At 38.5% G+C, this 16,621-nt stretch overlaps 1 protein-coding gene across 5 annotated transcripts in view; it reads right to left on the bottom strand.

Moving 5' to 3' along the window:
* The window catches only part of SLC7A2 (solute carrier family 7 member 2), a 54,169-nt gene that overhangs the window by 19,748 nt on the left and 17,800 nt on the right, over positions 1 to 16,621 (bottom strand). For 2 of the 5 annotated variants that reach the window (XM_032685481.1, XM_032685484.1), the window contains exons 1-2: positions 8,055 to 8,169; positions 549 to 937 (exon numbers count right to left, since the gene is read on the bottom strand). In XM_032685481.1, the coding sequence (XP_032541372.1) occupies positions 549 to 924 (376 nt within the window). In that variant the 5' untranslated portion in view covers positions 925 to 937; positions 8,055 to 8,169. Of the gene's footprint in view, positions 1 to 548; positions 938 to 8,054; positions 8,313 to 16,621 lie in introns of those variants that run through there. The other 3 variants (XM_032685482.1, XM_032685485.1, XM_032685483.1) reach the window with 2 other exon arrangements.

The raw sequence follows: 16,621 nt of genomic DNA, 5'->3' as shown, positions 1-16,621 counted from the left end.
GCACTGAGGTAGTTATTTGAATATCTGCCATATAAGCATTGGTTTTTTTCAGATCTGGTCAACTTTGTATTTCATGGGATTACCTGATAGGACAGTGCTTAATTAGCATGATGCTATAGTAGCAAATTAGTACTTAAACACCACGACTTTCTTGAAGTGAGATTGGGTCCCTGTAAATGTCCTTGCTGTGTATATTCTGAAAAAAATGCTTATTGATTTTATTGAAATTATTCTTGCTGACCAAAGAGAGCAGTGAAATCCCGTTTGTGCATCATCACTGAATTGTCTGACCCAATTTTCATACAACGTATGTGGTTCATACTTCTCAAAACACACTCTTACAAAAATATCTTGCAAAAAAACCTGTTTGCAATAGGGATGCACAGGAGGAAACAACCTAAACAAATTACTTTGGTTATTTAATCTCACCAGGACCAAAAAGCAATAGCAGCTAAGTACAGAGACAGAAAAGAAAGACAGACCTAAATCTTTATCATATATCTTCTGTCTCAGAAACCACCAAGACCCGTGTTTGTTCCTCAGCTTACCTATAATATAGGATAAAATGAGATTCCAGCCAGTGATAAAAGCCCACAGTTCACCAACAGTAACATAAGTATACAAATATGCAGAACCAGTCTTGGGGACGCGAGCACCAAATTCAGCATAGCAGAGACCTGCCATCACAGAGGCAAGGGCAGCAATGAGGAAAGAAATAACGATGCTAGGTCCAGAATCAGATTTGGCTACTTCTCCGGCAAGGACATAAACACCAGCACCAAGGGTACTTCCTACTCCCAGGGCTATCAGGTCCACAGTCGATAAGCATCGGCACAACTTGGTGTCCTCAAGGCTTTCACCACTGATATTCTTCTTCCGCACCAGACACCTAATAAAGGACAAAGCTGGTCCACAGGGCAACATGGTGGATGTAGAGCTGTGAAATAAAAGAAATCATTGCAGAATGTAACAGATAGCACAGACACTGGTGAAAAACAATGAAAAAAGTATTTACATAAAGAACTTTAATCACATCTACTAACTAATACATTTACACTCTTCTGTGATGTTAAATAAGCTAGGATTTGCTTTTTCCCCAGGAAAAGAAATTAGGGATATAACATTCCTAATTTTATATTTACTACTTATGTCCCCAGGAAAAAAAGATCTTTTGTTATCTTTTGGTTTACTACACTGCTGTAAAAAAGGAAGAGATTTTATCTATTTATCTGCTAATGGCCACTTCTTAACCATTTCTAAAACAGAAACAGTATATTATCTCATATATCATAAGGACTTCTAAAATAAGGATCAACACCAACATAAATAAGGATTTTTGGCATCCATCAAGGCTATAAACAGCAAAAGCTTTAAAATACAGCATTCTGACAGAGCCAATTCAATCTCCTTTTGTCCTCAAACACATCTCTTTTGCCTTTACAATTTGCTCAGTGAGAACTGCTTGAAATCAGATTAAAAGTGTTTCTACTCTCTCCTGCACCAGTGAAGTTTCCCAGATTTAATTATCCTTCAAGAAATCTTGTACGCTTCTCCCTGACAATTATCTAAAAAACCCTGATGGGCTAACTGCTCATCCCATGCCAGCTGCAGTTCTTCAATATTCTGAGTGTACATTGCAGTGTGGGGTGCAATCAGCTCTTGCCCACAAGCCCAGATTCTGTGACCAGCCTGGTCCTGGAGGCCAGCACGTGAGTAGCACTTCTCTGGCCTGTGACATGGGGTACTGGGTCTGGCTGAGCTGGAGTTCATTTCCCCATAGTATCCCTCATAGTGCTGTGCTTTGCATTGGTGGCTAGAAGGGTGTTGATAACACATCCATGTTTTGGCTTCTGCTGAGCACAGCACCAACACTGTAACATTCCTTCCTCAATCAAGGGCAAGATCCTGGGAGGGGACCCAAGTAGGCCAGCTGACCCGAACTAACCTAAGGGATATTCCATACCAAATGACATCAGCTCAGATATAAAAGCTGAGGCAAGGAGCAGGAAAGGCAGGCATTCGTTGTCTCCAGTGGCTGCCTGCTGAGGAGCCATTACGTGTGCTGAAGCCCTGCTTCTCAGAGGTGGTCAACCATCGCTGCTCATGGGAAGTAGAGAATAAACTTTGTTATCTTTCACTTCGCTTTTGCGCGCACAAGCTTTTGCTTTGCTTTTGCTTTAATAAACTGCCTTTTCCCAACCCATAAGTTGTTTTCCATCTTATTCTCTCCCCTGTCTGGCTGGGGAGTGATAGAGCGGCTGGGTGGGCACCTGGTGTCCAGCCAAGGTCAATCCACCATACATGGGTGTCTGTTATGAACAGCAATGATCCAGCTTCCCAACTCAAACAAATTATAGCTGAGGGTCCAAAGCATTTGCTTGGGAGGGAGGACACGGGCATCCCATAGAACATAATATCTCAAAGAGGCAGTATTAATGTACAAGTTCTGTCTTTATGTTTTTGTTTGAATTGTATTGTTGATGGCTAAGAGTTTGGTAAGAATCAAGCAATACAATCTGCCATCTCCCCAAACTGATGTTTGTCTTTGCAACTCATATCATAAATATCTATACTCTGCTCATGATTTAAGTGGAACCCTCCTGGGAACTGAAAATCTATTTAATTTATCATAGACTTATAGAATGAACTGAGTTGGAAAAGACCTCCAAGATCATCAAATCCAACCTTGATCCAACACTGCCACGGTTACTAGACCATGGCACTAAGTGCCACATCCAGTCTCATCTTAAAAACTTCCAGGGACAGTGAATCCACCACCTCCCTGGGCAGCCCATTCCAATGTCTGCTTACTCTCTCTGTAAAAAATTTTTTCCTAAAATTCAACCTAAACCTCCCCTGGCACAGCTTAAGACCATTCCCTCTTCTGCTGGTTGCCTGGGACAAGAGACTGACGCCCACCTGGCTACACCCTCCTGCCAGGGAGTTGTAGACAGGGATGAGGTCTCCCCTGAGCCTCTTCTCCAGGCTAAACAGCCTCAGCTCCCTCAGCCTCTCCTCATAGGACTTGTGCTCGAGTCCCTTCACCAGCCTTGTTACTCTTCTCTGGACCTGCTCCAGCATCTCAATATCCTTCCTGAACTGAGGGGCCCAGCACTGGACACAGTACTCCAGGTAGAGTAGATGATGATATTCTGCTGGTATATACCTTCCTGGTCTGTATCAGTTTCCTAGACCAGTTAAGAACATTTCTACTCACAACAGTTCAATCCGCTAACAGAAATGACTTTGCATCAAGATGGATAGCTCAATTAACTGTGTTAGATCCTAGAACAGAGAGTCAGAGCAAGAGAACTGCCACCCTGACATGAGATTGCTTGAAAAAAAAAATCGCCTTGTGAGAGAGAAATCCATGCAGATACAGTTTCTCCCTATTCCTGTCATAGCTCCCCAAGTACACTCAGACATGCCACTTCTGTCTTCAAGGAGCATCCTGAAGAAAAAGGGTCTCCATTCCCTTTCAAGTAGAGGGAATTTGATACAGGATAGTGAATGGAATTGAATAGCTCTGGGCAGAGATGCTTAATGCTCAGAAAGGTGATAGCTGGCCCAGGACAGTAGAAGGAGGCAGAAGGCAAGTTTCCAAAGCTTTTCTGCAATTAGGTAGGCCTTTCAGCCTGCCAAGACTCCCAGAGGTAAGTATCTGCCCATGGTATGTAGACTTCATCCACTTAGGAGATTTCATACATCAGTTTCAGAACTCAGATGATATTCATGTCAGCAGAGATCCACAAGATCTTCTGAGGGTAATCAGCATTGAAGTGTTCAGGCAAAATCCCCTGCTGTGTATTCTGAGCTCTTCAGAAAGAGTAGCCGTTTTTTGGGCATGAGGCTTAGGCACTCCACTCCCACAAACTCGGGTTTATCTATCCTGGGCTGTACTTAGACAAGTATTCCTGACTCCACTACCATGTTTTTTTCCTCATAATGACACTTCTGAAACGGTAGCAATCACTTAGGATGTTATATTAATATACTTATTAGTCTGTAGCCCATGGTGACAGGCAGCAATGCTCTTGTGACTCCATGCCCTTCACTTTAGTGATTTCAATGTTGCAAAAGCATAGCTTTTTTAAGGAATTATTTCCCTCTCCCCCCAAATGATATTTCATTTAGTATTTCATTAACATGAAAAAAATACTCTGGCAGATGTTGTTCTCAGAGCACTAAACAATTTCCAAAACTCCTGTTATTCAAACGACATCTCAGATTGCTCTGCTTCTTTGACATTTGGGACAAGGAGGTTTTAGAGTCATCTTGCAGTGGCCAGGTGAGAGATATTATGGTTTTCTCTGCTGAGAAGAAATCATTGTGACAAAATAGAAGGAGTTTTTCTGCTTTCTCTGATTCTTGTGGAGAGGACAGGAGGCTGGTTCTTGGTGGCCACAAGCCAGTAAGAGGAAACACCTCTTCTGACTCAAATCCAGCCTTTCTTCTTTAGCCTTTACAAACTGCAGCACAACCAAAGACAAAGTTCAATATAAAAATCCTTTGTGTCTAGAGAAAAAAACCACCTCATGCATGGGAAACATATCTTTTTAGATATATCCATCCTAACATGGACTTGATGAACAAACGTTCTTTTACAACAATTACTGCAATCCAGAATGTCTTGCACTACTTCCTATACTTACTATGCATATATGCATAGTGAGCAATGTCTGAACCCAGCTTCACAACTTCTGTTGCTGTGTACCAAGAGCAGTACTCTATGTCAGACATGGCTGAGACATTCCAAGACTTCCTACTCTTTAGGATGGTGCAGCAGGAAGAACTGATGAACTTACAGAGATATTTGGCCTTCACACAGGACCAAAAGACATAAGTAAGAGGTGACAAAGTGTCTTCAGAAATCACTGACAAGTGTAACCTTTTCCTGAGGAGTCACTTGTAAAGCAGATCCGTTAATGCATTACCCAGTGTAAGAGAACAGCCTGGGCAATGACTCAGTGCTGACATGTACTGACTCACAAGCACAGTTTATCAGAACACTGGGGCTAAGCACGTCTCATGCTCAAATACAAACCTACAGAAGCAGAAAACTTAACAGCTGGGTATGCCTTTTGGTGGCAGTATTGTCCTAGATAAGCTTACACTGACTGCCACTACACGCTCTTAAAAACGGTCTTATTGCTGCAGGCTCACAGATCTTATTCCTTTGAGACAAATCTCATGGTTTTCTTTTCTGTCAATCTTTAGACATAGAGGAACGTGAAGTAGGGTAAAGTGAACACAATAAAAAATTATCTGTCCTACTTTTTGACCAGCAGGATTGAGTATCTTCCTAACTGCTCCTTTTTACTTCTTCCTTTCCCTGCTGCAGCCTAAGCCTGCCTTGTCCTAGCACACTGTGGCCTCTGCTTCATCTTGGCCTCTGCTGCCACGAGCTCTGCCAGCGCTGGCCTGGGCACTTGCTAAATATCCTGCATAGCTCTTCTCTGAGCACTGGCTTTTCTCTGAGCCTTCCTGGAGAGGCACACTTGACAGCTTGGGAAAGGGGGTTTTTGTCAATATATTGGGTAATCAATCAAGAAGGAAGCGAGTGCTTTCGAGGCATCTCTGGCACACCTGTCCTACATTTCTTGGAGCAGACTTGGATATCTGCCTGCCTTTGAACAACAGCATGTAGCCTGCAAGTAGAATTAGTCAGGGTGGGCTGAATTGTTCACGCAGTTTAAACAGAGAAAAGACTGAATCCTGAGCTTATACAGAGTTTAAGCATAGGCAATTAGAGATAAGAAACCAAAAATGGAAAATGCCCTTGCATTCACTAACAGTGTGCAGGTACTTCTAATTAAGGTGAGGAGCAGACCCAACCTGATGCTTCTCTCGTGCATTCAAACCTGTCCTAGGCTCCACTTTGGTGAAGTCTGTGTTACAGAGACATTTGTCACAAGCAAACACCTGTGAAGTCCATTTGTCACCGACTTTGACACGTCCCTTTTGCTGTGTACAACTGAGGTGGCACTTCTCTGGCTCTGCATGCGCTGGGCCACTGCACTTCTCAAATCTCTTTTGGACTAAGTTTTAATTTAGCTACAGATTACTCTGTAACACAGAATACGCCTCCAACAATCCTCTGAAAAAGGGAGGTCCCAGTTCAACTGCCTTAGACTTGAGGACCAATGATCAGCCCACACTGAAACCTCCTCCTTCCTTGAACGCATTCCTAGAAAGAATGCCGTCCACAATGTTGTTTACAGTTTTACCCTTTCAACTGCATTCAACAAAGAGACAGGCAGGAGAGGAGGACTTAATTTAGACAAGAAAAGAATTTGACAGATATATCTAACATAGGCAGGAAAAAAAACCAACAAAGCTTCCTCATGTCTGATGAACATTCATGGTATTTGCCAGAGTACCTGAATAAGCACAGGCATTTTTCCAATTACTTTTGTTCTTTATTGTCTTGGGATTTTTTTTTTGTTTGTTTGGGGGTTTTGTGTGGGTTTGTTTTATTTTTTTTCCCTCTACAGTAGCTGCTAGTAGAATCTTCCTAATTTCAGCCTTTCCTGGCCAGCTGTAAACCAGATCATTTACTGTTTGACCACTACACATCTGAATGCCAACCCAAGAAGAAGAGTTCGGCCTTATAATTCATACCAGCTCTTCATTCAGGTGAATGATCAGGAACATTTAATAGTCATCTACTGTTAACCCTCTTCTGGCACGAAAAGTTTGATGTCAAAAGACTTGTAACTACAAACACAATGCAAGGAACAAAGTCTCCATCTGCAAGGACTGTATTCATATTTAAAACTGCTTTGACTGCTTCACAGTCCTGTAAAATCTACCATTTCTGCAAAGTATTTTCCATGTAAAAATAACCTAACCTAGACTCCTATCCCAAACAGGAGTCAATAAAATGCAAAAAAAAAGTGGATATTGGAGCAAAAAAAGTAACTTGCATCATGCATAACCAATTTTATTTCCATTAAAATCACATTTTAATTTAATTATGTCTCATAAGCAGTTTAAGTTATTACACATTAAACTCAAGCTACATGTGAGAAAATACAAAGTTTCCCTGTAGTTACCATTCAGCTTTTCCTACAAAATTTTCAGTTAAGAGCTCTAATAAAAAAAGATAAAAATCTCATATGGAAGGCAACTGTTATAAAGCAATATAAAACATCTGAAAGTTTTAATACTGTTATTGAGAAGTATGTTTAATGACTCCTGAAGCCAAAGTAATGTAAAGATATTTTACTTAAAAACTATTCTGTTGAGCTAATATTATATAATATACTATAAATTTTAGGTACAATAATTTAACATTTTAAACAGCATGCCAATTCAGGAGACAACACTCCAATAAGTTTTTAACATACTGAAAATGGGAAAATATAAATATATACCGGTTAATACAGGTTAATTTAGCCTCTTCCTTTCGCCTCATTTTCCTGAAAAATCTGTAAAAGTTTATATATTTTCCATTTATAGAATTGATTAAATTTTTTTTGTTTGCCCTTAAGTACATTTAGCCTTATCCAAAATTGCAGTATTGCATTGATTAGATCTTGTGCACTAATATATAAAAGTAAAAGAATTCAGAGATGAAGCAAAACTAGGTATTGTCTATGATTTCCATATGTATGCGTGTACACACACGCACAGCCAACACATGATTTTACTGCAAGTGTCCTAAAAGTTCATATTGTTCCAAAGACTTTCACAAAACTCCTGATGCCTTGGAATATTTAAAGTAATGTATTTCAATAATACTTAAGTGCTAAAATTGGAAAGCAGCACTCTGTAACAGAAGTCTACGATGCATAAAACAGAAAAGGAGAGCTTTATCATCCAAAAGCAGAAACACTTTCCAGTCAGACAGGGAAGGAAAACATAATCTGCATCTTCTAAATATTAGCACTGTACTTTGCACTTTGCCAAAGACAGAATAATGCTGTATTGTAAACAAACTGTATACCACAGCTCTTGCTACTCAAAAAGCACGTACGTTAAAGGCAAAGTTTCCTGTGATAAGCTATGTTGCTTGCAGGTTACTTCTTTCAGCAGTAAACATCATTACAAACCTGATTCAGAGCAACTTCTGCTGGGCAAACTTCTGCTTTTCCTACCCAGTCCCGAACTCCTGCCGTTATAAATAGAAGAGTAATGACTGAAAGTGATTTTATTAAGACACTTGCTCTAAAAGCCAGCTGCAGGTAGCGTGGAAGCCATTGGTGACAAGGGGTGGAGGCTTGGCAGCCCAAGCGATTGGAGGGCTGAGAGCTTGTCAGCTATTTGCCCAGCCAAGGCAGGCAGGCAGGCAGGCAGACAGAGAGGGAGAAAGTCTTGCAGGTGGTTCTGATAAATCACGACTTTCTTGAAGACACAAAATCCAACTGGATTGCCATTCTCTACATTTAAACACACCTGTGTGTGTGCATACAGAATGCACGCTGTATACTCCCTCATGCAGTGAGAGAGTAGCGTAATTTCCCCTACAGGGAAACCTTTCACACATCCTGGAGGAAATGTAGATGTCAAACTTGGTATCCCACTGGGATACCAAGGCAAAATCTTTCCACAGCCCTTGTGAAAAACAAACTGGCTTTCAAGCATGTTGAAGGATACTTTGCAGTAGACCTAAATGCAATAGCACAGCATGAAAACTGGTTTTGTTGAGTAAATTTTAGAAGAATATAAATAATTTTTAAAGTATTGCTGTGGTAGAAACAACACAGAAGGCAGTATATTTACAGAGCCTGGTTAGAGCCCATTCTGTTGAACTGGGTAGATGTACCATAGATCTTGTACTCCTTTATATGGCTTGAAATGCAAAAATGCTGAACACTGGAACTAGAACAAGCCAAATATTCCCGTGACACAACCAATAAATAAACCTCAGATTCTTAAAAATTAGCTTCCAGCATAAACCAACCCCCAATGTACAGTTTGCAGCTGTATTTTTATTAAAACCCCACTCCAAACATGTAGTAGCATTTCCAGTCAATATTATTCATGGCATATTGTTTCCTTTTAAACACTCGTGTTTAAATCACTTTATTTTTGTTCAGTTAAAACTCAAACCTTGCAGATAAAAGCCCTTTGCTTCTCATCATTGAAAAGTCTTCCCTACGAATATATGCAGAAAAACACGTTATGTGACAGCCTCTGTAACTTTCTCTCAGCTTTTAGTTTTCTGTGAGTGTAAACTCTGCCAGTGCTCCAGAAGCAGAGAAGGCACCTCTTCCTTCCCTCAAGAAAAGTCCTGCTTCCTGCAGCCACATGCAAGGAAAGAATACAACCTTTCCTCAGCTCTCCCACATCCAAGGAGAAATGCCTCCAAGAAGAGTGTGCTCCACAGGGGTGGGCCATGTTTCAAGACCAGGAGTCCAGCTTACATTATCCAAGGGAATTCTTTTCTTAAAGTGCAAAAAGGTGTTAAGAGAAAGGTGTTGTTTGTTGAAGCTCTAATGATGACAATACTAATTCTTTCCCTTGTGTTGACCTCATCTTTATTAATATGAACTTTATCTCTTTCACAGTTAATACCCAATCAGAAGTTGTGCTGCAGGGTAGGCTTCTTGTGCAGAAATACATGAAAACTACTTTTAAGGAGCATCACTCTGACCTGTGACAATATCTAGGCATTTTTTTACCAAACTAGCACTCCCTAACATAGCCATGAATAACTTGAGAATTACTCAGATGGTTCTTGAATATCTCCAGTGGGGGAGACTCCACAACCTCTCTGGGCAATCTGTTCCAGTGTGCGGTCACCTGCACATTAAGGAAGTTCTTCTTCATATTTAGGTAGAACTTCCTGTACATCAGTTTCTGCCCATTGCCTCTTGTCATATTGCCCATCTCCTGGCTGTGATAACAATTCATCCCAGGTAACACCAGTAAATTTATGGATCATTACAAAGACTGAGGAGCTGGGCTGCTGTGATTCATCTGACTTTCTAAAACTTAATCCTGGGAACAGGAGCACACAGGAGCTACACTGCTAAAGGCATTAAAACCTAGAACTGTCCTGGCTGCCGGTCAAGAGGCAGGGAGAGTGCCCTGGCTAGTGAAATAAAATACCTTCCATCTGTCGCGCCTTGATCTAGTGCACTGTGGGGTGGATTAGTATGTCCCCCTTACGTAGTGTTTGGATCAAAGGTCCTATGGACAGACACTCATAGTTTTTGTGTGTGTTTTCAGTAATGCATGCTCGAAACAAGAAGACCATGTTACCACCCAGCAGAGCATTGTTTTTGTGGATTCAACTGCGAAGTGTATTTGTGCGCCTCAGGGTGTGTGAGAAAGCAATATCAGAGAGATGTTCATGAAGGAATGGAGTCTAATGGGGTATCAGTGAAGGATGCCAGACCTGGTGCTCTTTGGACAAGACTGAGCATACAGAGTGCTGTCTGGTGGCAGTTACCTGCAATAGCATATCCAGCTTCTCTCTCAGAGGAAGGAGTTTATTTCCAGTTACAAATCCAACTGTGTTTTGATCAAAAACATTACTTTATAGCTTAAGTTCTGACTTTAGAGACTTAGCAACTATATCATACTTGGATTAATATAAAATGCCTCATCCAACAGTTCTCTAACTTGCATACCCCAAGGGCTTTCATAGCACATTCTTTCCATAAAGAAGTTGATCAGTAATTCTCTTCTTGCCAGGAAACAGTTGACCACATCAGAGAGAATGAACTGAAAGAGAAAATTATTGTATTTATTTTATTTTCCTATGGAAGACTGCTTTTAAGACTTTTCCGTAGAGTGGTAAAAAGGAACATATTTTTATAGATTTATGCAGACATTCATGTTCAGGGAATTTTAAATGTACGAACCCCCCCCCCCTTCAACCATTAATTTGTGAAACTCTTGCACAGACTGAACAAAGTACTGCAGGTACTGAAGTGATAAACTCATTAAAAGCTGCTCTGCTGTTGACTCTGAATTGTCTCATAGGTGCAGTCGCACAGCTACAGGCCAAAAATATGTAGAGTTTTACACAACGAGAGGTGCTAACTTTGCACATGAAGATCCGTGTGCAAGCCCCCTATAACTACATATACTTCATCAGTTAAATATGAACAAAAGTGCTAGCAGGACTGGGCCTTAGTGAACCATGGCAACCCCTTGACTTTGCAACCAACTGTAACAAACACAACTTTTGACATGCACAGTGAAAAAGAAACATATTTTGTACAGTTTGTGCAGCTCTGATGGGTTATGAGAAGATGTACTAGTATTCATAAGGGGATTCATGAGGTGCCAGCAAGAATCTTTTCTAGATTATTACATTTTAGTGGTTCTGACATGCTTCTGAGAATAAAAATCCAGTGCAATCTATGTGTTACTGTGCTTAAAATGATCACAAACATTCAAGAGAGAAAAAGAATCTTTATATAGCTCAACAGTAATGTAGGCTATCTCTATAATGATACGACAGCATAAGTTCTGAAGAGAATAAATTATAATTCCACACTTTTTAAAGGGCTTCCTATCTATTAAAATATATTTATTTTAGATTTTTGTGGTTTAAGCAGATTACTGAAACTAGTTCCTACAGAATGTTGTACAGATTAAAATAAAATTATCATTTATCAATTCTCTCACCTTTTCTTTAATAATTCTTTTTGAGCTTGTACTTGGAAAAATACCTCAAATCCTGACTTCTGTAAAAGAAATACAGTACATCCTATAAAAATAATCATATACTATTAGACTAATACAAGCAGGAAGAATAACTCTGCAATCCTGCATCATTTCATATGTAAAAAGAAGAAGGGCTACATTGGCACAAATTCCTATTATTTATTCTAATCCATGAATTAGTCATGTAACCTAATATTAAGCATATCCCAAGCAGCTACTAGCTATCATTTGTTGAATTCAAAATATTCCCAGGGGTCTAAAGAAAATGTTTGTAGTGCTGACTCACAGTGCTGTCCCTAAGTCTAAAATCAGAGTTTTGGAGAAGCTTTGGAGAAGGAAAGTAACTATTTAAAGCCATACTATCTGTAAAAAAAAAAATCCACACATACTTTTTTGGCCCAAATCCACACCTTGAATACAGGATAAATATAGACAGGAAATTCAGATAGAAAAGTCTGTAATACAAACTTTGTAAATACAAAGAAGAACTAGGAAAATCCAAGTTAAAACTAACAAACACTTGATCTGTAATTGATCAAGTAATTGAAAATAAACTGCAATGCTATGTCTTGCCAAGACTGGGAATGAAGCTGATTTGCATCTCCCTGGACACCTGGGAAAGGAGCATCAGATGCATCTCCACACTGCAGCTTGGGAAGGAGCATGAGGAAGGCACCATCACCATTTGAAGCATGAGTACGCTTCTTCATTAGAGGCATGAAGTTACAAACTTTCAATAAGAGCAAGCAGAAAGACCAGAAAACAAATTAATGCACTGTGCATTTTTTGAGATGTAAGCTATTGGATAACATTCTGCTTTTCCACAAGGCTGATGGAACTCATAACATACTGAACTGAAGCCAACTTAAAAAAAAAGGTATTCAGTTTCTGACAACTAGTCCCTATTTGAGCCAAATACTAATGACCATGTATATTTTCTTCTAATGGCAACTTAGGTAGGTAATTAGGCACATTTCATAGAAATTGTCCCAGCCTATGCAAATGCAACTGGCATGGAAAAGTAGTACTTAAATCTCAAAACTTAAAAACCAAAAACCACCAAGCCTTTTACCCAAATAATGGGGATCTGAGTTATTATTAGAAGTTATATAAATATGTACAGATACAATAGTTTTTAGTTGTTTTGAATGGGCTTCCTTTATAAGTTTTTAAGGTCACCCGGTTTTAGTTATCACTTTCTTCATTACCTGAATTAACCAACTGAAAATTTATTTTCCAATCCTACATGTAGGACTATCATCCTTCAACTTACTCTTTTTCACCTCAGCCAATCTCTTTTTTTCAGTTTACTTGGATTTTTTGTGTTGTTGTTGGAATATTCGTGAGGAGGTTTTGATGGGTTTTCTTTAAAAATTTTAAGGAAATCAGTTTTTCTTTAAAAATTTTTTATTTGGAAAGGCTAATAGTGATCTTTTCTCCTGTATCAAAAAAGGGAAATCTTTCCAGTTGCTATGAATGTTGTTTTCCTATAAAAACTTCTAGAAAATTTCTAGTAATTCCATTTCTACTTAACAATCATTTTCCATGCTGGAAAATGCCTGCAAAATGATAGGAAGGTTGCTGTTTTACTCTTTTTAATCAGTAACAGGGCTTTACCTTTCACCCTCCGTTACTAAGTTTCCATTACAGTCTCTTGTGTAAGACACAAGCAAAAGCCTCTTAGAAGCTAACATCAGATCACTTCCAGGTATTCTGTTCTCTTCAAACCAGACAAAATCAAAACATAAAATTCTGAAAAACTAATAGAGAATTATTTACAAATACAACCTTTTTCACTGATAATAGGAAAATATAAGCAGTGATTGCAGGATCAAAATTAAATCCTAACCCTTTCCCTGCTGAAAATTTTATTGATTTGCACAAAAGCTGGTGATTCTTTAAAAGGACTTAGCCACTGATTTTAAAGTAGGAGTAATGACAGCCCTTTCACATGCCTAAACTCCTGAGGTGGCTTCTAGAATGTCTATAAAATCTGTATTTTTTAATGGCTTTATCTTTGTGCTCCTGCGCACTTCCACAGGGGAGTCAAATAGTCCAAAATAGTCCTAATTTCATGGTGCAAGAATGAAAATTAAGCGAAGAACTAATGATTCACCTAATTTCCCTCCTCCCTTCCCAACCTCAGCTGGCTGGTTTGATAGCACAAGTAGTATCAGATTCAGGGGTTCCTACTCCACTGAGGTTGTCCAGTCTCATCCCTGGGTCACAGCACCTCTCAGCCCATTTGACCAGTGCACCACACACTAATGGGCTCCAGGACATCTTTTTCTTTTAAAAAAACAGTGCAATTAATTTTCTGTGTTGAGTTACTGGAAACTGTTTAAGGTAACTCAAATTTATAAATATAAAAAAGTGGACTTTCCCCCTTTTTTATATGGGGGCCAAGAAAGAAAGAAGAGAGAGTGGAGAAGAGAGAAAGGATGAATATATCTAATTTAAGACTAAAAGAAATCATGGACGATACTGGAAATAGCCTTACAAAAATATCATGGAGCAAGGGCAGGAAAAGAATACCTATTACACACCTTACTTGTTTCTATATGACTTTTTGTGGAAAAGATGGACATGGAAAAGATGCCATCTTAAAGGGATTACAAAAAAAACCCAACCAAACCAAACCAAACCAAACCAACAACAAAAAAACCCCCTAGGTCACCTAATCAAGATGTCACAACTTGCTCATAATGAAACATATAAAATGTAGCATGTTTTAATTATCTGCCAATTTTAAGAGTTTTCAGAAGTTAAGTTTGTTTTCTTTTGCTTACAGAAATCCAACAATTAGATGGATATGTTGTTTATATTCCGTACTTCTTTTATCTTAAGTCAAAGGCAATAAGAATTAATTGAAGAGATTCTTGCGCAAAAGTTTTGAGAAATCTCCTTTGTAACCAAATATTGCTTTAAAATAATGGCAAAGTATTTAAAGTAGGATCCATCACTTGATCTGTTCTTGACTTTAAATATTAAATCAGAGAAGTATTTTGCTTCCATTCTGTGCAAAAACAGAACTGTGACAGCGCAGCGCCACTGGCAGACATCACAAACAGGTTGCCAGTTGAAATGCAATGATCTAGGAAATTACCAGCAGGAAAGACATCTTATTTTACGAACTGTTTGAAAAAACCTTCTGACATCGAATATTTCCTTAATTTAATTCTTTACTTTAACAGGGTAACTAGAATACACATAACCCCATTTGGGTAAAATACTGAGTTGCAAAATGACATAGAAATTACTTCTAATTTTGAAATGCCACCAGTTCCCTTACTAGAACTAAATGGAATATTTCACCAACTTACTGATTTTTATTGAACCTGATCATTGGTTAGTACCACTTGTAAATGATACATGTTTTCATAATGGAAAAAGATTTTGGCACAAAGAGTAAGTATATATTCCTCATGGAAACACTATTAAAACATGAAACTTTAATTGTTCTACAGCAGCAACAGATACTCATATAATGAATTTTGTTACATAAAATTAAGATAATCAGTGTAAAATCCTGCAGGGCTAATCTAAAAAAAAATCTTAGCTAGTTTAAATGATAATCAACATGACAGCAAGTATACTTTGGCTAAGATCCTTTTTCACCTATGCGTTGCTTTACTGGCCTTCAGAAAATGCCACTTTGGCATACAATTGTCAAACTATTGCTCTTTATTTCCCTAGACACTTAGCCAGCAATGCATCTGCATTTCTCACGCAGAACTCGAGCTTCCAGCAGCTGAAGAGGCTAAAGCAAAACCAAACACTCCCTGTGATCAAACTCCCATAATTTCCAGTTAATTTGTTTTATTTCCCTTTAATTTTGACCTTTTTCACATTTTACATAAATGCTAGCCTCAAATTTTCATTATTTTCTGCCCTTTTACATTATTATATGCAAAGAACAGAGTCTCATCTTCAAATTTTTTATGGACCCACTAGAGTGGCCTGGATATCTTTTATCCAAATAACCTTCCCTTTAACTTTAGCCCCTCATGAAAATATAGCTCTTCCATCACTGAAATACTTGCATATTCATCTAAATATTAAGCTTGTTTTCCAGTAGAAGTGTGCAAAGAGTATCACATGCCAATAGGAACTTTCAGGCACATTATCCATTAGCGCCAGAGTCCATCTTGTAGCATGAAAAATGAACTGGATGAAATGTCAGTAATATGAGACCCAAACAAACTGTCTCTGCAATTTTGCAACAATTGATTTTTGACAGGTATTGAGATGCATCATTACTGACCACCCTGTTTAACTGCAGTTGTGCTCATTTTGTGAAAAATCTGGAAAAGAAAGACGATCTCTGTGATAAGTGTTCTTCAAACATTAATAGAGAGTTCCATCTGTTTCAGTAGAGGTTAAAACAATTCCATAAACATCTTAATAAATTTAAAAATGTACTTGGCTAAAGCAATTCTAAAATGTTAATAATTTCCTCAGTAGACTACAATATCAAAAGCCATCACAATATATATAAATAATCAATTGAAAGTATTCATTTCAAAAATAAAACTCACCTCAGAAGAAATTTTAAAGAGGGAGTTTTGGGAGGGTTTTTGTTTGATTGGGCTTTTTAACCTAGAGCATTATATTAGATGAATGCAAGAAGACTGATTCATTAGACAGGAAACTAATGAGATACAATAATTGCTCCACTATGAAAATAATCTTTAAAATATTTTAAATTACTTCTGGTTTTATAATAAGAATCCTTTGTCTTGGCTCAAAAAAAACCCCCCACAATAGTTATAATTATCACAAGAAAAATAATTTAGAAATACTTTGAAGATAGTAGAAGGATAATCACTGCTGTTCTTCAGCATTTCTCCACTGAAATCTAGAAATGATTGGTCAGAGGACCTGTAGTTTCACAAACTTTATGTATCCTTCTCAAACAAAGCATCCAGAGTTCAGTGTCTTCTCAAATGCTATCAATCTGGTATACTTAAAATACAAATAACAAGCTCTAATTAAA

Source organism: Chiroxiphia lanceolata, chromosome 4 (genome assembly GCF_009829145.1).
Source record: "Chiroxiphia lanceolata isolate bChiLan1 chromosome 4, bChiLan1.pri, whole genome shotgun sequence".
Lineage (NCBI taxonomy): Eukaryota > Metazoa > Chordata > Aves > Passeriformes > Pipridae > Chiroxiphia > Chiroxiphia lanceolata.
The sequence above is the reverse complement of the archived record's forward strand: the minus strand, read 5'-3'. Positions and strand labels throughout refer to the sequence as shown.